General features: G+C 43.0%; 1 protein-coding gene and 1 long non-coding RNA gene across 2 annotated transcripts in view; one reads left to right on the top strand and one right to left on the bottom strand.

The window, feature by feature from the left end:
• The first annotated feature begins 1,005 nt into the window (after positions 1-1,005).
• The window catches only part of NME9 (NME/NM23 family member 9), a 152,366-nt gene continuing 131,456 nt past the window's right edge, over positions 1,006-21,915 (top strand). The window contains exons 1-7 of the mRNA XM_073232249.1: positions 1,006-1,359; positions 1,725-1,761; positions 6,461-6,518; positions 10,962-11,065; positions 12,187-12,258; positions 13,937-14,053; positions 15,156-15,231. Coding sequence (XP_073088350.1) covers positions 1,106-1,359; positions 1,725-1,761; positions 6,461-6,518; positions 10,962-11,065; positions 12,187-12,258; positions 13,937-14,053; positions 15,156-15,231 — 718 coding nt within the window. The 5' untranslated portion in view covers positions 1,006-1,105. The remainder of the gene's footprint in view (positions 1,360-1,724; positions 1,762-6,460; positions 6,519-10,961; positions 11,066-12,186; positions 12,259-13,936; positions 14,054-15,155; positions 15,232-21,915) is intronic.
• LOC118967135 (uncharacterized) lies at positions 6,529-10,911 on the bottom strand. Its single transcript, XR_005054004.2, has 3 exons — positions 10,181-10,911; positions 8,439-8,600; positions 6,529-7,352 (listed from the first exon to the last, which is right to left on the bottom strand). It is a non-coding gene; the product is annotated as an uncharacterized lncRNA (long non-coding RNA).

The following is a 21,915-nucleotide window of genomic DNA, read 5'->3' as shown; positions in this document are numbered from 1 at the left end:
AGATAAAGAAGATGTCGTACATATACAAAATGGAGTATTATTCATCCATAAAAAAGAAAGAAATCCTGCTATTTGTGACAACATTGATGGACCTAGAGGGTATTATGCTAAGTGAAATAAGCCAGGCAGAGAAAGACAAATATTGTATGATTTTACTTATTTGTGGAATATAAAAACAAAGCAAAACAAAATGAATAAAACAGCAGTAGACTCAAGAAGTGAATGGTGGCTACAGTGGGAGAGGGGTTGGGGTGGATGGGTGATACAGGTGAACGGGATAAGAGGCACAAAATCTCAATCATAATATAAATTAGTCATGGGGATGAAAGTATAGCATAGAGAATATTTCTGTAATATCTATGTTGACAGGAACTACACTAGTTGGGGTGAGCATTTAATAATGTAGAAGTTAATTTTTTAAAAGTGGTATTGAATTCTTCAATTATAGTAGTGGGTTTTCTATTTTTCCTTGCAGTTCTAGAAGTTTTTGCCTCATATATTTTGATGCTGTGTTGTTAGATGTATACACATTAAGTATTGTTTTGTCTTTCTAGGGGATTTAACACCTTTAACATTATGTAATGCCCTCTCTTTAGCCCTGATAAATTTCCTTGTTCTGAAGTCTGCTTTGCCTGAAATTTAGATATGCCCTCTTTCTTTTGATTAGTGTTAGCATGGCATAGTTTTCTTCAACCTTTTACTTTTAACTTGTGTCTTTATTATTGGTAAATTTCTTGAATTCCTTGTGATAACACACAGTTGGGCCTTGTTTACCCACTGACAACCTCTGTATTTTAATTGATGTAGACTAATTCACACCATGTTTGTAACTGTTTTCTATTTGTTCCACTTGACTTTCATACCTAACTATGGAATTTGTAATTTTGTATACTTTGTGTTAAAGTGAAACCTTCAAATCCCTCTGACCCGAAGCCCCATCCCCACCCCCCACTCCCCACTTCCCAGCCCCCACCCCCATGCATTAAGGAGAGGAAGCTGCTCTGGTGAGGCAAGAGGGACGTAGGGAAGGATGAAACAGTACGTGATGCCCTGGGTCTTTGCTTGGTGGATCCAAATCCCCGGACGCTGACAAACGTTCCAGCCAATGAGAACGTTCCTACAGTCCATTTGCGCCGATAAGGGGCGGGGCTCCCTCCTGCCTTTCGGCTGGGCCCAGAGTGGGCGTGGCTCACGCGCCTGCCTGTTTACTGCCTGGTGCGTCCACCCGGCTCTGTGTTGCTCAGGCAACCGTGGCTGGGTCGCTGCAGGCTCTGTTGGAAACGTTCGGTGCACTGAGGACCCTGTACCTGTCGGGAGATCGTTCGCAGTGACTCAGTTCCCCAGGAATACATCGGAACAGTAGGGAGAGCAAGGTTCTGTGGTCTTTTCACCTGAATTCCTTGGTGGGCGCTCGGGTGCCTGACGGGCTGCGTCGCATGGCGACTCCCTCTCGGGCCTCAGCGTTCATCCCGCGGCCGGATTCGGGTGGGGAAGGGGCTTCGCATATCCTCAGAAAACCACCGGGCGAACCATGAGCCCGCGAATTGCAGGCTCCGCTTCCCCCGTGGGCTGTTCAGTTTGCATCAGTGCCTTTATTTGCTGCCATTTATAATTACCTTAACGGGGCGGGGGTCTTTGAAGGAGATCCGCGCAGCGGGGTCTTGCGAGGCTGCGGCCAGGGAACAGCCCGAGCCGAGAGAACAGGCCCTCTGTGTTCTTTGCAGAGCCATGGGCAGCAAGAAGAAGGAGATTCCCCTGCAGGTAGGTCTCAAGAGGCGCTTGCTTCCAGCACTTGGTTGAGTTTGAGGGCCGAGGAGTACGGTGTGGAGCGAGAAGGGCTGTATAAAAGTGCTGTTCTGTTAGCCAGCAGTACGTGATAGACAGTGTACCCTTCTGATTTAAAGGGAAAAACCTTACCTCACATCCCTAGTGATGACAAATATTTTGTGCACTTTAATATAAATAAACATAAAATTAGGTATAAACTCTTTATGCTTATAGGATTTATGCAACTATAAAACCCAAACATGAATAAAAAAGAAAAAAACAGGAAAAGATGAATCAGTACAATCTGGTGTGACATGTTTTGTTGAAATACAATTGCAGCTTGCTGTGAGAATATCCGTTCCTTTGCCTTTGGGCATGGGTCTGTAACTGTGCTCCCTGGGGACTGTGCTTCCACCACTGCTCTTTTCAGTCATCTGCTTATTCAACAAATGTTTTGATATTTTATGTGCAGCAGATTCGTTCCATAGAGTGCCTTACTTCAGTTGAACCTGGGACAAGTGAATCCATAAGCCAGTGTCTGCTCTTTTTTTTTCAAAGCCCTGAACAATATATAGTGGTTGCTTTTAAAGCAATGGTTAATATAGGGAGGGGGATGAGGGAATGGGTAAAATAGGTGAAGGGGATAAAGAGGTACAAACTTCAAATTATAAAATAAATTAGTCACAGGAATGGAAGTACAATGTAGAGAATATAACCAATAATATTGTAATATCTTGGTATGGTAACAGGGTAACTACACTTACCACAGTGTTCAGTAATGTATATAATTGTACTTGTTGCTGTATGAACGATTTCCTCAACCTCTCTGAGCCTCCATATCCTTTATGTAAACAGGAGGGATAATGCATAACCTGCAGAGTTGTGACGAGACTCCTTTAGACATTTCTAGGCTGGTCTGGATGCGTCTGGGTTGGCTGTAAGATTTGTGCCCCATGTGATTATCTTTATGTGTAGCTATGCCCTATATCCCTTTTGGGGGTAATAACATTTTCCAGCAATTTAAAAAAAGTATGTATTTCAGCAATAAAAAAATGCATGTTTCTCCATAGCTCTGAGTTCCATGCAGTACCCAAGTAAGTGTTCCCCTTAGCTGCAGGAGGAAGGGTTGTGGTGCGCACTGAGGTAGCCGTAAGCATTGCCTCTCTACCAGGTCTGCGCCTTAGAAGCAATGCTCCAGAGTCGGCCAACCCGCAAACCCTGATCCCTCTCTGGGTAAGATGATTTAGGATTCTTTCTGTGACTGGAACAGAATTGCAGGATAGCAAGAGATAGTCTGGTCAAAAGGTGCCACACATTCCCCGTTTATTCTCTACCAAATGTAGGTCTTAGTGAAGTCCAAGTATTTCCCATACCGATCTGCTCACGTCCTGCTCCTGGGAGTGAGATTCTACACCTCTCCAGAGTCCTGGCCCCACTGCTGGTGTGGCTCACTTCACGACAGAGGCGCAGCTTAGACAGTTGCCACTGATGGACAGCTGGACCTCTGGAAGTGATGTTATGAGGGGGATGGGGTACTCTTCTGAACCTTCTGTCACTTTCCTTAGGACAATAGTTGTGGGCCCAGGATGATATCAGTCCAATTCTCTTATTTCATTTAAGGCACCAAGAAGAAGACTTTCTGTTTCTTCTTCTTCTTTTTTTTCCATAAAAACAATAAAGTACGGGAGCATGATTTCTTTAAAAAGATCTTTAATAGAGGATTTGCAGATGTAATAAGTTCCAGCCTTTTAAAGGCACAAAGACCTTAGCATCCCTGTATTAAGAGTGAATGTACTTGTTATGGTCTTTTAATTTATGTATTTTCAAAGTAGCTCCCCACAAAAATGTATTAATTACAAAGTGAAAGGAAATAATTTCACAGTGCAGAAGCCTGACAGACCACCTTAATCAAGTGATCAAAGTGAACCTCATCAGTCATGGGCAGATTGAAATTGTGTGTCGCCTGGTAAGATGCAATGAGAAAGCTCTTCCACTTACCTGACACTCTAACCAGTTCCAACCAGTCCCAGCCAATCCAAAGATGTACAGCCTGCATCAAACTAGGAGGAAACGTCAGTCACACCCGATCTGAGGGACGGTCTACAAAATATCCCTCCTGTAGTTTCACAAGTGTCAAGGCCATGAAAATCAAAGAAAGATGGAAAGAACTGTTTCAGACTGAGAGAGACTAAAGAGCCTTGGCAAATAAATCCAGCACATGATCCTGAATAGATCCTTTGCTATTCAGGACATTATTGAGGTGATTGGTAAAACCAGGATGGGGTCTGTGGATTAAATAGTAATAATATATCAATGTTTGTTTCCTGATTTTAATAGTTGTATTGTGGTTATGTGGTATAATGGGATATTAGGTTGGTAATTTATTTTCAAATAATCCAAGCAAAAGTTCTTTATACTGTACTTGCACATTTTCTGTAAGTTTGAAATTCTTTCAAATGAAAACATTATGTAAAAATATACACTAATAATAAGGTACTGTGTATGACAGTATGCATTTCTTTTTGAATTTCATTTCTAATATAAACCAGAATTCTTTGTAGATAAGATAAAAATGTGAAGAAATGACAATAAATTACTTCTGACATGGATGTTTGGATATATTTAACAAAAGATGTGCAAAAGATATACACTGAAAACTACAAAACATTGAGGAAGCTTTAATAAATGATGACAAATATATTCATGGACTGGAAGACTCAGTGTTGTTAAGATTTCAAAAATTTCCCCCAAATTGAACCATATATTCAATGCAATCCCAATTAAGATCTCTGCAGAATTTTTGCAGAAATGGACAAGCCTGTTCTAAAATATATTTGGAAATGCAAAGAACCTTGAATAGTTGAACAGTATTGAAAAAAGGACAAATATGGAAGCCCCATACTGTCTGATTACAAGACTTATTATAAAGCCATAGTAATCAAAATAGTGTGGTACTGGCATAAGAAGGGACCAATAGGTCAATAAAACAGAAGAGTCCAAGAGGAGCCCAGACTTATGCAAAGGTACCAGAGCAGTTTGATGGGGAAATAAATCTTTTCAGTAAATTTTACAGAACAACAGTACTTCTACATGGAAAAAAATTAACCCCAGCTCCTCCTTCACAATATAGACAAAAATTAATTACAGATGAGATGGCTTGCAGACTTAAATGTGAAAGCTTAAATTATAAAGCTTCCAGAAGAAAATAGGAGAATATCTTGTGACTTTGAGGAAACATTTCTTAGAAGAACATAGAATGCACTAACCATGAAGCTAAAATTCAATAATTACACTTCATCAATATTAAAAACTTCTGTCCCACAAAAGACATTGTTAAGGAAATGAATAGGCAAACTACAGACATGAGAGACATATTTAGAGTACATATATCTGACAAAGATTTGTACTTCCCCTCAATATTATATATATACATATATGTATCTACTGTACATCTAATAATAAAAGGCCAACAATCTAATGAAAATAGACAGATCAATGGGTATTTCTCAAAGAAGATAACACAAATGACTGATAAGCATTTTATTAATAATGCTAAACACCATCAATCCTCAAGGAAATGAAATTAAAGCCACCATGAGATACCATTACATCACCGTTAATGTGGCTAAAATTCAGAAGACTGACATCACCAAAGTTTGGTGATAATATGGAGCAACTGAATCTCTTTGCTGATGGAATTTTAACATGGTACAGCCACTTTAGGAGAAGCACTAGCAGGGTCTTATTAAACTAAACATACATTTACCCTATGTCCCACCAATTCCACTTCTAGGTATTTACTTACCAAGGACAAATGGAAACACAAACACACAAAGATTTAACAAGAATGTTCATAAGTCTTGATTCAGCATACTCCCAAACTGGAAGTAACCCAAACGTCTATCAAGCAAATTATGATATAGTCCTACCGTGGAATATACTCAAGAATAAAAATGAACAAATTACTGACACATGAAAACACAGATGAAGCCCAAACATGTGCTGAGTGAAAGAAGCCAGCACAAAGTAACACGTGCTGTATTATTCCCTTTATATGACGTTTTAGAAGACAGGACAAATCTGTTGTGATGGAAAGCAGATGAGTGTTTCCTGGGGTGAGTGAGCCCTGGCGAGTGGCTGGCAGGAGGTCCAGAGGGACTTCCGGGGTGGTGGAAATGCCCTGCGTTGTGATACGGGTTCGGGCACCTGGGTGTATGCGTTTGCCAAAACTCACTGAAGTGGTAACACTTTAGTTTTGTGTGTTTCACAGTATGTAAATTATATCTTAAAACATAGAAAGACAAAAAACAGATGAATTCTTCTCTGTATTCATAAATATGGATAAATGTCAAAACTCAACATTGAGTGAAAAAAATGCAGAAGGATATCTATAGGATAATACTATTTATGTACATTTTATGAATATAAGACAATTTTATATGTTGTTTTCAGATGAGTAACAAGTAAAAATTATTTTTAAAAAAATGACAGATTTTTGTATGATGGTATCTATTCCTGGGGATAGAGGCAGGAAGAGAGAAAGAGAAAAGAAAATTGGGCAAAGAGGTCAGGTTGACCTTTGTAACTGTTTCATTGAGGTGCTTGGAGGGAGGGAGAGATCTGGAGCCAATCATGACCTCGGGGGCCCCTCGGCGCCCTCACTGACACAGCATTTGTTTCTCTTTGCTGGTAGGTCAGCATCAGCACCCAAGAACTGTGGGAGGAGATGCTCAGTGCTAAAGGACTCACTGGTAATTGAAGATCATTTTTTACAGCCAGCCTTTTCAAAATTGCTAAATGACACATTGGTGCAATGAGCACCGTATTCCTCTAACCTTGAGTTTCATAGATAAAAAACCAGGTAATTTCAGTGTGTGTGTGTGTGTGTGTGTGTGAACACATATATATACAAACACACACATATATTTGTGACTTGAACATCTGTTAGTAAGCTCAGTCCAGGAAACCAGGGAGTGTTTTTAAAACAGGGTTCCCCTGTTTAAGTTGATTGTCACACTGAAGGGTTGTTGGGTGTTAAGAAGCCCAAGCCTCTTCTAATTACCTGAGGCACAGAGGGGAATGTACTGGAAGGAATATGGCATCTTTTGGAGCTCAGGGGCTGGGAGGAGAGCCAGGCATCCCAGGGACTGGAACCAGGGACCACACAGTCCTCAGGACACAGCACAGCCACTGTCCCTGGGTCTCCTAGTCCCTAGCCACCTCATATCAGTTTTCTATTGCTGTTCAACAATTTACACCAGAACTCAGTGGTTTAAAACAGCATTTACTATTCCCCCATTTCCGAGGGTCCAGAATGCATGTGTCCCTTAGCTGGATGTCCTGGCTCAGGGGCTAACACAGGTTGCAGTTAAGGAATCAGAAGGAAATGTCAGAGCTCAGCTGGCATCAGATTTGTTTCCAAGCTCCGTCATGTGGCTCTGGCATAACTTAGAAGGTCACTTCCAAGTTCATCCATATGGCTATTGGCAGGACTCCAGTCCTTGCTGACCAGAAACACCAATTTCTTGCCATCAGTCTCTCTATAGGCTACTCACAACATGGTGATTTTCCTCCAGAGAACAGGGCTGAGAGACAGACAGACAGACAGGGGGAGGGACAGAGAGGGAGAGAAATGAAAGCCATGGCCTTTTTGTAACCTCATCCAAAAGTGACATCCCATCACTCTTGCCCTGTTCTATTTCTTAGAAGCCAGTCACTAGCTCCAGCCTGCACGCCAGGGCAGGGGGTCACAAAGGCCTAAGGCCCCGGGGGCAGGGATCATGGGCAGTGTCTTAGAGGCCGCCTACCACACCCCACTCCCCAGGACTGCCTTCCCTTCTTCATTTACTCTAGATCTCTCTGGCTCTGTTTCTCTCTGTGTCTGCTCAGGCCTCCTCTCTGTAAACAGACCTGCTCAGTCAGCTTTCTGCTCTTTTCTTTCTCGCAATGTACCTTCCCGCAATGACTTCAGCTTTCAAACCCCTCCACCTTCCCTCTCTCATGACTCAATTTGTCTTTCCAGCCCTTTCACCCACTGAACATGTCCTCAGCCCCAACCTGCTTCCTGAACATGTCACGTGTTTTCCCAGTTTTTCACTGTCATCCCTGTCATTCCTACTGCCTGGGAAAACTCACAGCCCTTCTCATTCTCAGGCTCAGCTCTAAAGCCATGCCTTGCATGCAGTCTTCCCTGAAGCTCTGTGTGCTCACTTCCCCCTGGGAATCTCTAGGGCTTGGGGGTAGGACTCAGTGTCACACCCCAGAGCACACCCAGCTTGGGTGACCCCTGTGTGGGGTGCTCTCTCATGGCTTTCCCCAGACTCTGAACACAGGGCACTGTCTTCATTCACATCCGCAGCTGACTTGTCCAGGCCTGGGCCCTACTGGGTGCTAATTAAATGCTGGTTGCACTGATCCAGTAGTGTGGGTGTGAATCTTGCCACACTCTACTACTGCTTGGGGAATTACGAAGCTTTTCTGATGGTGCCAAGTCTTAAATATTTTGTCCACGTGTTGTGTCTGTGCAACTAAAACATGGCTCCAGGGCAGAGCTATAACTTCTCTGTCTTTAACAGCAGTAGAAGACTACCGCCTTGTCATTTGGGGGTAATTTGCCACGTTTCAGTTACCATAGGTGAACAAAGCTCACATCTTGTTGAGGATGGACTCACCAAGTCCGCTGTAAGTGGTGCCAGGGAGTTTGTTCACTGCAGGCAGCAGGGGCTTGTCTGCCCCTTCTCACTCCTCCCTCTTCCTAGAGCCTGCAGGAATTTGCTTCCAAAGTCAACCACTCTCTTGAAAGTCTTGCCTTGTGCTGGCTCACATCCACCTACCTTCAAACATGTAAAAAAAAAAAATTCAGGTGTATACATTGTACATACTCTTTCCCTCTAGGTGTGTACTCTGTTTGCTTCCTGACCTTCAGAGTCAAACTCTCCCTATGGTTCCTCTCCGGTACCCACTCTGCATGGCCTTGTGAAGTGTGCCTTTGTCCCCACCACTCCATGGAGAGCCAGGGGTGCAAGAGGAGTGGACGCCATTACAAAGGATTAGGCTGAACTAGCAGTAGAAATCCTGCTTAAGAGATTGGTTGCTAATTGGGCCCCATTTTTTTCCCCACTGGGGCCCTGACCTGCCCTCTTTGGTGGGCCTGGAGACAGGGTTCTCTAAGTCCTCAAGGACTCTCTCCTGGCCTGACCCAGTGCCCTTCTTCTCCATTACTGTGCTGTACTGAATCTCCAAACCCCCCAACTGTGAAGCCGTTGCTCTCAAGGAAGCCCAGAGCTTGGCACCCCCCACCCAGATGCCAAGGAGGCCCGAATCCCGCCCTCCTGCCCCTGCTGGTATCTGGCTGCCTTTGGGCCCCATGCCTGAGGTTGACTGGTTGGTACTGGAAACCCGTATGACTAGAATCTAGTCCACTTTTCTCCCTCCCTGCAAGTGATCTCTCCCTGCCTCCACCCAGTTCTTTCTGCCTGCCGAGCTCAGTGCTGGAGGCCTTTCCACACCCATGTCCCCGCACCGTCCCCTTCCTTTCCAGGGTCTCATGGATTCTTCGGTCCCTTCCCTCCCATCCCACTGTCACCCCGTCTGGCATCCTCATCTCTCCCACACCCAGCTTGGCTCTGGCGCTCTCTCTGCAGAACCAATCAGTACTCCAGGATTGTGCTTCCTGCCGCTTTCCTGCAGTCAGCTGAAAGAGCGTGGGCTCTGGCTTCAGACGTGCCTGGATTCAAAACTTGGTTCTACTGCTTGAGAATTTTAAGTGTTTTACTTTGGGTTGGTTACTTCGCCTCTTTGTGCTTCATTTTCCTCATCTTTGTGGTAAGGTAATGATTCCCATCCTGTTTTTTTTTTGAGAGAAAAGCAAAGTGCAGATGCCCTCTTGCAGCTCAATAAATATCAGCTCCCTTGCCTTTCTAAAATTTTCTGTGAATCCCCACTGCCTCGCAAATCAGGGGGTGGGGGAATGCCTCAAACCCACATTCCATGCTCCTCCATGTTGCTGCCACCACTTGCCATACCCAACTGCAGTCAGGACTGGTCCCGACCCACCCAGCGGCCCCCAATCCCCACCTGTGCCTGGCCGCCCCTGCTTCCCACCACAGCCTCCCTGTCTGCCCAGTTGAGCCTGGCATTTTCCACAACACCCAGTGCAAGTAGCCCTTCCACTGGGAGGCATTCCTTCTCTGATGAGTACACTACCAAGTTCACACAGTGCTTCCAGGATCTATGCTAATTTTAATAGTAATTTATATTTTGCTTTATTAATAGTTTTCACATCATGTGAAAGTTGTGAAATGTGAATCTTCAAAAAGTAAAAGCACAAATTGCATGCTGTTAAAATTGGCAGGCTGGTAGTTCATAAACAGTGTCTACACTATCTCCCTGTGACCGGGCCAGAAATGCCCACCTGTGTGGATGAGGCTTGAGCCTTGTGAGTGCTGACGTCTTTGGGAAGACATCCTCTTCTAAAATGTGGCCGCTGGTACATCACAATCTGGCACTGGCCGTGTCCGGCTGGGCGGGCCCTGCATGTATCCGGTGCACGTGTTGGTATAGCTTACTCAGCTTTCCTGCAGGCCTGTGGGCCCATGCAACAGGACCTCATACCCAGTCCTGGTATACTCCATAGACTGGGACCAAAGAAGAAAAACACCCAAGTTTCCATCTAGGTCTCTAGAACAATGCTGATTTTATAAAATCAATAAAACTCTCCTTCACCCAAAGTAAGTGGTTTTTAATTCATCAGCAGAAAAAGTCAAAGCTGTGTTTATCATCAAAGTAGCTAAGACTTGCTTGTATGTTGACAGGTCACCTACAGTGACCTCTTTTTTTTGGAATAGGTAGTTTCAGTCTAATTGAAATATTTATTGAGGGTCCCCCTCTGTGCTAGGTCTGACCCTAAATGTAGCTTGGAAACTCTTTAAGGTAAAGGATCTGTGTTAAGAAAATGATTTTCCACCATACTTACTTCATTACATTTAGAATTCAGAACATTCAAAAGAACGAGGGCAAGCTATGTTTCCATGCCTGCTCATACTCTGATGGGATAGATAATAAAGCCCTTTAACTGTTAAATCCCCCTGCAAACGGATGTCCACTGGGGAGGGGTCAGAATATGCAGGTGCATGTCTGCCTGTCATGGCTTGTGCTGTGCCCACTGACCGTTCCTGCTTCTTGGTTCAACACAGTTGTCGATGTCTATCAGGGCTGGTGTGGCCCCTGTAAGCCCGTGGTGAGCCTTTTCCAGAAGATGAGGATGGAGGCTGGCCTGGACCTTCTGCATTTTGCATTGGTAAGATCCTCTCTCAGCAGAGTATCACATAACATTGTAAAATAATAAAAAATTTGAAGACAGGAACAGGAAGTGTGAGCTGCCTTTCTCAGAGTATTGAAAAGGTGTCAGCTGTGGGTGTTTTGTTGCTGATCAGGCATGATGCTAATTTATGGTTTCTCTAGAGATGGAGCTTCCCACCCCTGCCCACACCTCCCTCCTTGACAGTCCCTCGCAGCTCAGGCAGCCTCCAGGGCTGTGCACAGGGAAGGAATACATGTCCCTCCAACCAGAGGCTCCTTCCTGGCTTACAGACCCTGGGAACTTTGAGTTTCACTTTCAGGGCACAGGGTAGCAAGATTTCTTCTGCTCCATAATGGGGATCTTCTAACAAACATTTATTTGGATTAATGGATGAAAATGGGGAACTTCCAGAGAAGTATGCAAGAGATGCTCAGTATTTTCTGCATGGATTTGGGGTTCATAGACTGAACGCAGGAGAAAATATACCTTCCTGCTGGCTAATCTCTCAAGGACTTCGCACTTCCTCGGATGGGAGTCAAGTTTTGGCATTTCTGGAGAGGGCATGGAGGAAACCCCGGGATGGGGAGTCATCATGTCTGTTAAGGGTGTGTCAGCCACTGCAGGCCAAGTCTGGGGACCCCTTGCTCCTGGGACTGCCAGCTGGGGCAGCAGGTGGGTGGTAGACAGTGAGGCTCCCTTGACCTGGAGCAGTAACTGGGTGGGGAGCAGAAGAAACCATTGTTTCCTCCCTATTTTATTCTTGAAAGAAGTATACGCTGTCAACAACTTTCACCAGTATGTTGACAGGACAGCTGTTCTGATTCTGATGAAAAGACATTAAAAGGAGTAGTGAGAGCAAGTGGGCTTCACCTGGGAAGGACAGTCAGGGCATGGGGGGGCACGTGTATGAGTGTGTGTGTGTATGTTTAGGGTGTGTGCTGTGTATATGTGAGTATGTATGGGGTGTGTATGTACTGGGTGTGGTATGTGTGTATATTATGTGCTGTGGTGTGTGCGCATATGGGGTATGTGGTGGGGACCGTCCCATGTAGCTCTCCTGCCATCAGGCCCCTGCGTCCGCTGTGCCCAGGGTACTGCTGACAGTCTGTTCTCTTTAGGCAGAAGCAGATTGTCTGGATGTTCTGGAAAAATACCGAGGAAGGTGTGAGCCAACCTTTCTGTTTTATGCGGTAAGTACATCTTCAGAATCAGAACTAATCAATGGTTGTATATCACTGCAGTTCATGTAGAGGCACCTCACTGACATCAGTTCTCCCTGGGAGTCACCGAGAGGCCGCACTGACCCAAACCAGTGAGGTGTTTTCTCTGTGACCATATCAGTTATTTTGGTTGAGGACAGATGTCCTCGAGCATGGTAACGCAGGCCCCTGCCTGGGCTGGTGGCCATAGGCTGTGCTCACAGGCAGCGGGGTGGGTGCCACAGTGCTGCCGGCCAGGGGGCTTGTGCTCTCCTGTGTGGCCGCACACGGGAAAGTCTGGGAGTTACTCAGACGGGCGCTCTGCGGGCTCAGGAACACCCTTGACTGCATGTGCACCCTCAGTGCAGAGCTTCAAGATTTCTATCCTCTGCTCCACAGAGGGGAGCTCTCAGTCAGTCTCAACAGCCCTCTGAGGTAGACAGGCTCTGCGTTCACCTTTACTCAATCTTAAGACGTGAAGATATGTTTACAGGAAGTCGGAAATGCAAGGGACTTACTGAGGGGAGCCAAGTGGGTCAGTGTTTTGCAAATATAATTAGATGTCTCTGGGTGTGACAGCCAGCTGTGGCCCCACGCCTCTTAGGGCCACAGCCACACCTGGCTCCCTAGGTGTGGATCCCCCACAGGGCCCTGCAGGCAGTTTGATCCTGACCCCGCCGCCTGGTCACACAGTCAGGGAGACAGCGGGCTGCCCACCCAGGTCTCCTGGCAGCCTGGCTGGGGTTGTTGGATTTGGAAACCTTTGGTCTCCTGCCATCAGCACCACAAGGAGGACAGATTGGAAGCTTATGGTAAAATGTTACTCGAGCCTTGACTTCTAGTAGGGAGACCAAAGCTATGTGATGAAACATGTATGGGGAGGGAGGCAGACATGGGGAAGAGCCGGGATAGACATCCCGCGGCCGGGGTGGGGGGTGGTGTCGGAGTGTCATTGCAGAACTGGGATCACCACCACAAGTGGTGGGCCTGCCCGAGCCCATAGTGATTAAAACATCAATCATAATCGGCTGTGTGGGACTGTGTGCAAAGCCGGCAGGCTCTGGCACAGTCTCTCCCCCTCTGGTGGGGTGGGAATGCAGGAAGACCCACTCCACGGGGCCTTGTGTGAGTAATGTGCATGGAGACCGCTGAAAAGGTTAAGCAGGAAACCCAGCATCACCTGAGAGACCATGCCCACCGACGGGGTGAAGTGTCCTGAGCACCCAGAGCTGGGACGTGAGCCATGCCCTGCGTGCCAGGCGTCATGGTCTTAGCCTGCTGTCACTGTTTCTCTGATGGGACCACCCCTCTCCCCACTTGACTCCCCATTCATCGGGGGTGGCAACTATGTCTTTTCATGTTCAGTGTCTATATTCTTTACTGCTGTCTTGGCTCTTGGCATACTGAGTGTTCAGTAAGTATTTGTTGAATGAATGAGCCATATAGAGGCCACACTTAGTCACTCACAACCTTGTGTGCCCTGTTCCACCCCTAAGTTTTGAAAGGAGGGGCACAGAGAAGTGGATGGAGGTCATGGGCCTGGGGTTGAGGGTCAGCGACCTTGGGCACACTCTTAAACAAAGCTCTGGGACACTCTCGCTGTCTCTTGATAAATACTTGGGGAGAGGAGCTTCTGTGGTCTGAGCAGCACATGTCTTCTGTATCCCAGGGAGGAGAACTAGTGGCATTGGTTAGAGGAGCAAACGCCCCGTTGCTGCAGGAAACCATCCTAGACCAGCTGGAGGCAGAAAAGAAGGTGTTGGCTGAAGGCCGAGAACGGAAAGTGGTAAGGAGGTCACTTCTTCAGGCCCCAAACCCTCAGGCCAGCTCTGGGCAAGGCCGGCAGTTCCCTTCCATCCCTCCGCTAGTTCTCCTGGAGTGCTCGGGGGAAAGCTTCATTGAATGCCTACCCCGGGGTCCTCCAGGGCTCAGGGGACAGCCCAAAGCCCAGTGACATGCATGCATTTTGAAACCTTCTTCTAAAAAAGTCCTCTCTTCATCCAGAACTTCTAACTTCTTTTATCCATTTCTCTTTCATCCCCCACTTCAACTCTTAACAGGGGTTTCTGGAATCCTGACAATGAATTCAGAAATGAATATGGAATTGAGGAGTCAGCCTTGTGGTGTCCTGGTGACCCACCCTCACCTCCCATTCCTGAAAGTTTTCCTTGGGATCCAAGAGAATTCATTAATTTAGAAATTAATCTCTGTCATTAGTGTGAGAAATGGGATCAGCATAATTTGTGATTTCCATACAATAATTCCATGATAACACTTTTTCTTGAGTAACTGGCTGCCATTGAAAATTGACACACCTTGGGTAAAGAGAGGTTATTTCTTGGCACTTTGAGCATCTGCCAGATGAGTGTAAACATTGTTCAATTCTAGTTTTCATATCAATCTCAAATGGCAAAGCCCTGATTTTATAGAATGGGTTAGAATCAAATCATGTTTTTCCCCCCAAAAACTGGCAATTTTCCCCCAAGCAAGAAAATCATAAATCCTTGTGCCCCCTGCAGGGGAAAATGAAGTCTACTACTTCCCTGCATTATGTAGCCAATCATAATATTTACTTGCATTTCAGTTCTTCTTTTGTTTTCTTGCCAACTATTTCATCTTTGTTTTTCCTTAGTTTCTACTTGATGCTTGTGAAAACAGGCAGAATCTAAACCTTAAGATAACACAGATTCCCTTGTCCTTGAAAGCTTCCCCTACATCATCCAGCAACTAACCAGGAGTTTGTAAAGTTTCCAAGATCGAGCATCTTGACCCCCTTTCTTGGCTCTGCAATTTGGATCTTTAGTTTTGTGGCTCCTGTAGATTTCTGAAGGTCTATGTGGTAATTTAAATTTGCTAACTATTTTCTGTTGGTGGCCCATTCGTGCTAGATTAGAGATGAGGCTCTGTCTGGGGAAGATGGGTGCTGTTCCCATGGAAAGGACGATGGTGAAGATGAGGACGTGGGTGAGTACAGAACCAAGCAAGGCCAAAAGGCAAAGCCAACTTGGATTGATGAGTTTTGTTTTTTTAAATACATGAGTCATCAGTTTATTAAGCAATCTGAACTCTGGTAAGATTGACCATAAAATGTTGGCTTCCAATCATCTGACTTTGAATTCACTGTCAGATCCCCCTTCTGTCCTTTTATGGCACCTTTCACAGTTTGCTGATCATGTTCAAATATAACAAGTGTGACAATTTCATGCCAATTACCTGGCATCAGGAAAAGCTCCACCTAATAAAATGGAGGATAGTAACACTAATAATTTCAAGTAATGATGCTAGTGTTTCCTAGTCCTTATTTGAGCCTTATATGAGGGCAGAACTCATGTTTCTTTTCTTCACCTTTTTTCTGAGCCAACTGTACTGAACACTGTCCCTCCCCACAGCCTGGTACCCTCTTCCCTTATTCCCCAATTTTCAGCTCATGGACTTCACACTCCTGCCTTCCGGAGCCCTTAACTTCCAGCTGCTCTTCCCACAGTCGGATCAGTTAGAAAGGCTGCTTCTGGGAAGGAGGCTGTCCACACTACCAGACTCCAGGGGGAGCCAGGATTAGGCTCTGCAAATGAGTTGCAAAGAGAAGGAAGATCTTTATTACTGAGTGAGGCAGAAAGTCTGTTTATTTGTGTGTGGATCATCAAAACTGTTTGAGTTAATTCTAACAAGGAAAGAGGCAGTTTGGGAGTGCAAGAAAACTTCAAATGTGAAAAGAAAATCAGCAATTTGGCTTCTGCTGGAGGCACTTGCTGCATGCTTTTTGGATTATTTTCTTTCTCTGCCCTCCACTGTTAGGTCCTCCCAAATCAAGTCTCAGAAAACAGTGCAAAAGCCTGCCCTTGCCCTTACCCTTCCTTTCTTGGCCAGCCGGGCTTCCCGAGCTTCTTCCACACTCCTTGGCTGCTCCTCCCCTTCTGTCCGGGTCTACCTGCTGCAGCCAGGCCTCTGTGCCAGCAGCAACCTGAACTGGCACTCATCTGCCAGCGGGGGTGTGGGGGCGTGTAAATTTGTTCAGTAAGACTTTCGGGACTTCACTTTCCTTATCTTTAAAGTAGAGGGGTTATATAATTTCTAATATTCTGTAAAATCTTACCAAGGTAACAAAGAAAAATATATAATAGGTGTGGTATGACTTGCTACTGTCCACAGAATTTTTTTGAAGTTTCCTAATTTGAGGGTACTCTGCAATGACATATCAAAAAATGCTAAAAAGCTTGGGCAGAAATAGTAAGAGGGACTTTGCATCCATGACAAAAAGTATAGAAAACATGTCATTTTTCTAGTTTCTTTTTTTTTTTATGGAAAGGAACATATTAGTGAAAATAGAAAATGAGCTTTTCAGTAGTGTGGTAATGCAATGATTTTTTAAAAAGCGAAATTGGACAAAATAAAAAATGAAAGGAAAGGAAATTATTGGGAATAAGCCTTCCAACAAAATAAAGCTGAATTAGACATAAACATGAGTGACCTCTTCTTGAACATATCTCCCCGGGCAAGGGAAACAAATGCAAAAATGAACAAATGGGACTATATCAAGCTGAAAAGCTTCTGTACAGCAAAGGACACCATCAATAGAACCAAAAGGTATCCTACAGTATGGGAGAATATATTCGTAAATGATAGATATGATAAAGGGCTGACATCCAAAATATATAAAGAGCTCATGCACCTCAACAAACAAAAAGCAAATAATCCAATTAAATAATGGGCAGAGGAGCTGAACAGACTGTTCTCTAAAGAAGAAATTCAGATGGCCAACAGACAGATGAAAAGATGTTCCACATCGCTTGTCATCAGAGAAATGCAAATTAAAACCACAATGAGATATCATCTCACACCAGTAAGGATGGCTACCATCCAAAAGACAAACAACAACAAATGTTGGCGAGGTTGTGGAGAAAGGGGAACCCTCCTACACTGCTGGTCGGAATGTAAATTAGTTCAACCATTGTGGAAAGCAGTATGGAGGTTCCTCAAAATGCTCAAAATAGAATTACCATTTGACCCAGGAATTCCACTTCTAGGAATTTACCCCAAGAATGCAGCACTCCAGTTTGAAAAAAACAGATGCACCCCTATGTTTATCGCTGCACTATTTACAATAGCCAAGATATGGAAGCAACCTAAATGTCCATCAGTAGATGAATGGATAAAGAAGATGTGGTACATATACACAATGGAATATTACTCAGCCATAAGAAGAAAACAAATCCTACCATTTGCAACAACATGGATGGAGCTAGAGGGTATTATGCTCAGTGAAATAAGCCAGGCAGAGAAAGACAAGTATCAAATTATTTCACTCATATGTGGAGTATAAGAACAAAAGAAAACTGAAGGAACAAAACAGCAGCAGAAGCACAGAACCCAAGAATGGACTAATAGTTACCAAAGGGAAAGGGACTGGGGAGGATGGGTGGGAAGGGAGGGATAAGGGTGGGAAAAAAAGAAAGGGGGCATTACGATTAGCATGTATAGTGGGGGGGGCACGGGGAGGGCTGTGCAACACAGAGAAGTAGTGATTTTACAGCATCTTACTTTGTTGATGGACAGTGACTGTGAATGGGGATGTGGGGGGGACTTAGTGAAGGGGGGAGCCTAGTAAACATAATGTCCTTCATGTAATTATAGATTAACGATACCAAAATAAAATTTAAAAAATAAAAATAAAAATAAATAAAGCTGAATTATAAAATCTATTATTTTTCAGATAACATTCAACTAAGCAATAATTATTCCAGGTAAAATGAAAGTTGCCAGTATATGATGATTTTTTTAATGAAATTACTCTTATTCTGAAACTAAATATTTGAGATTTCTCTGAAGACAACAATAACTCACTACTTTATGCAATAATTCTGGAAAGCTTCACTTGGAATTAATATTTATAAAATATATTTAAAAATTTCCCTTTCTTATTTTTCTAACTTTCCTTATTTATTTCTTTGTTATATGCATTTACCATGTTCATTTTTTGGTCTATTTGTTTTCTTTTCTGACAAGCCATCTTGCTTTTGAAAACATAAATCTTATAATTGAATATTTAGGTAACAGGCAATGTCATGGAGCCAGGAAAAATTGTCATTTTGGGAAAAGAAAGTTACTACATTTAGCTTCCCAGAAAGGAAGGGTAGAGCCAGATATAAGTTAGATGGTTAAAAGTGTTATAAAGAAAACTTTCTGGAACTTTTAAGGGGAGCTTGCAATTAGAACTACCACCATCTGCAGGGAGACTTTCGTGTCCGCATCCCTCCCCATGAGGCTGCTGCCTCACAAACTGTACCCGTGTCATTAACCCCTGACCAGGTGAAATGTTGCTGCTGCCTCTTCATGCTAATGCTGATCCTCCATTCTCATTGCTGAGTGGAAAAAAAAGTTTGATGTCTTCCTGTGCTGTCTAGAAGATTTAAAGCTACTTTTAATCAATGAAATGATTGCAGACTCATCCTCATACTGTTCTTTCTCTCCAAATTATGCAAACACCGCTTTTGAGGAAATAACAGTTCAGTTGTCCATAAGCAACTGGAGTTCTTCTCTTTGAGTGCTGGTCTTAGACAAAACATTTCCTGAAATGCTACAAGAGTTTAAGTGTAGTACCAGTTATAAAGAGCACAACTGCTTGCTCTCTAAATGAGTGTCAGACACGACATGTTCTGGAAATGACACAGATTTCACTACATCCTTTCCACGTGAACAGTGGCCACTCATGGTTTACCAAGTAACTCTGAAAGCTTTGGCCACCTCAGATGACCTTGCACACTAGGCAGCATTGTTTGGGGATAGTTGTAAATAAATGTGCTTTGCATGTATATCCAGAGAAAAGGAATTCTCACCATTTCAGCAAATTGGCTTCAGTTTGGCACAGGAAGGAACAGCAGTGGTCTAAAACACAATGGGAACAAAGGTACTTCGGCTTGATCCTGTCCTTTCTTGCTAACTTCTTATAATTGTAGTCTGATACTACTTCTAGGTTCCTTTGGTTTAAAGTTTGGGATTTCCTTCAATCCCTACTAGAATAAAAGTCTGCTTATATTTTTCCCCAACACTAACAAGGATTAGATCAAATACCTAATCATCTTTAATCCAGTATGATTTGGAAAGGGGGGAAATTGAGCACATGGGCTTGTACGCTTCTGAACTAGCAGAGTGTGGGTGGAGTCTCTTTGGCCTCTCCCAGCTTATGTATTCACTGTGAGTTTCTTCTCAATAGATTCTGAAATTGAAATTGATGGTGGACCCTCTTGGTTCAGTAAATCACCTACCTGAGAATGCTTGGGGAGAGATGTGGAGCCTGGAGAAATCTTCTGTCAGAAAACTTTGTCTTTGCTCATTTCCAGTTAAACTTGTGGCACACCTACCACTTTGGGAGAACATTGTGGAGGTGGTAAGATTCCATTTCCTCTTCTGAGGTGCCTCTTGGATTTCACTTTGTCCCTTCCTTTGGAATTAGAGAGCAGTTGTGCTGAGACTTTGACCCAAACACACATTCTCCAGCTGCTGAGCATTTTACTTGGGGTGGCAGCAGGTATATGTTTGCCCAGAATCTGTTGTTGAGATGCTGATCTGTACCTGAAACTGGAGATTAATGTCAGAGTCCTTCCCGCAGTCTGCAGGACCAGTAGGGGAATAAAAGGGAAATGTGTGGGGACTCTCCTTTCCCGGTAGCTAAAGGTAAGCCTTTCTGAGTGAAATTCAATTTGTATTTGGATAATATATTAGGAATTATTATTTAGCTTCTGTGATCATATTATTTTACTATATTATTAATTTGTATACTTTGAAATATTCCTCATTATATACACATATATTCATAATTTTAGTTTAAAATCTATAAAATTAGTTTAGCATTAAAGTTATTTTTTATGTACATGAAGGATATCAAAATTATGAAAATATTAATAAGTATACTACTTTTTGTAACTTATGTCACAGCATATCTATGTTTGGCATAGAATTTTCAGTTTTGTATTTTGGTAACCTTTGGCTCACTATTGTAGCTTTTACAGGTGCAGGGTGATCCTGAAATACAAAAACAAAATTGAGAAATAAGCTTCCATTGGTTAATGCACAATTTGTATTTATGTGCCATCTCACTGAGAAAATCAGGAGAGATGTTCCATTTCTGACATACGATATGGCATTAAAACTAATCGGCCAAGGGAGACATAGTCCCATACAACAGGGGAAATTTCAGTGTATGCCTATGGAATCAAAATATCTGTTTGTTTCCTGGGATACCTTACTTCCTGAGAAGTATAGAAGGATTATAGCTACAGTGAGCCAACATTTGGAAGATATAGGTATTCATCTCCAGGACTTACTCATCATAGGATATCCTCCTTGTTGACCAATGAATCACAGTTACAGAACTTGACATTCTCTCTTGTCAATATGATTTCAAAATAACCTTATGTTTGTCAAAATATTTCAAAATGTGGGAGTTCAGGTTACACAAGACCAGACGGAAGGTAGACTCTATGAACGTTTAAGGTGATAACCTTTTCATTTACACCTAAGCCCGGAATAAGAGATAAGTACATTATTAGTCTAGGTAAGAATTTATAAATACATGAGATGTACATATAGCTTATCATTTAGTAGATTGTAACCCAAAAATTAAGTTGTAACTTCTTGGAGTATCATGGAAAGAATTATGGAATGAATCTTGGCCAAACTAAGTTTAACTCAGAGCTGCAACAGTTATTATATTCTTTGGGAAAAGTATTTATTTTTATTATTATTTGATTGAACTATAGCTGACAGAAAATATTATATTAGTTTCAAGTATACAATATAGTGATTCAATAGTTATATACCTTAAATCCTCAACCAAAGTGTCCATCAATAGATGAATGGTTAAAGATGTGGTAAATATACACAATAGAATATTTTTCAGCTATAAAAAAGAAAGAAATCCTGCCATGTGTGACAACACAGATGGACCTCAAGGGTATTATGTTAAGTGAAATAAGCCAGGTGGTGAAAGACAAATACCAAATAATTTCACTTATATGTGGAATCTAAAAACAAAAGAAAATTATTTTTATGATCTTATATCCTGCATCTGTAAAATGAAGACAATTGTGTCTATTTCCCCTAATTATAATTCATTCTGGTGGAGCCATTATCCTAATAGCTATTAATATAAGCCAGCTATTAAGAGAATAAGTAAAGCAATTTTATTTTCCAGGAAATGATAAAACTGGTAATGAGTACAAGAAGGTTGTCAGGTAATAAATGATAATTGTAAAGGCATCTATATGTAGTGAGATGAGACTATATTTTTTGTGAACTTTTATGTCAATTTGGGCTCATAGTCAGACACACTTAGGTTAGCTTGTGATAGTGTATTTTTTATCAGCTTAAATGTAAATAAGATTTGATTTTAAGTGTATTCACTGGCTTTCTGTAGGAGGAAATGCTTAATAGAGTGTGATTCCTTCTTACAATATCAACTATGAAAATATATGAGTGTTCTGCAGGACTTGCCATGCACAGAAAATTAGTTTAAGAATGTTCCTTAGCCAACTTACATGACTGTTACTGTTTTTATTGTATTACTTAGAACTTCTGGACTGTGGCATCACTTAAGAATGGGGACTAGTTGCTGATTTTACAGGGGCTACAATGGCATCTTAACAATATTAA

This window comes from Manis javanica, chromosome 3, assembly GCF_040802235.1.
Source record: "Manis javanica isolate MJ-LG chromosome 3, MJ_LKY, whole genome shotgun sequence".
NCBI lineage: Eukaryota > Metazoa > Chordata > Mammalia > Pholidota > Manidae > Manis > Manis javanica.
The sequence above is the reverse complement of the archived record's forward strand: the minus strand, read 5'-3'. Positions and strand labels throughout refer to the sequence as shown.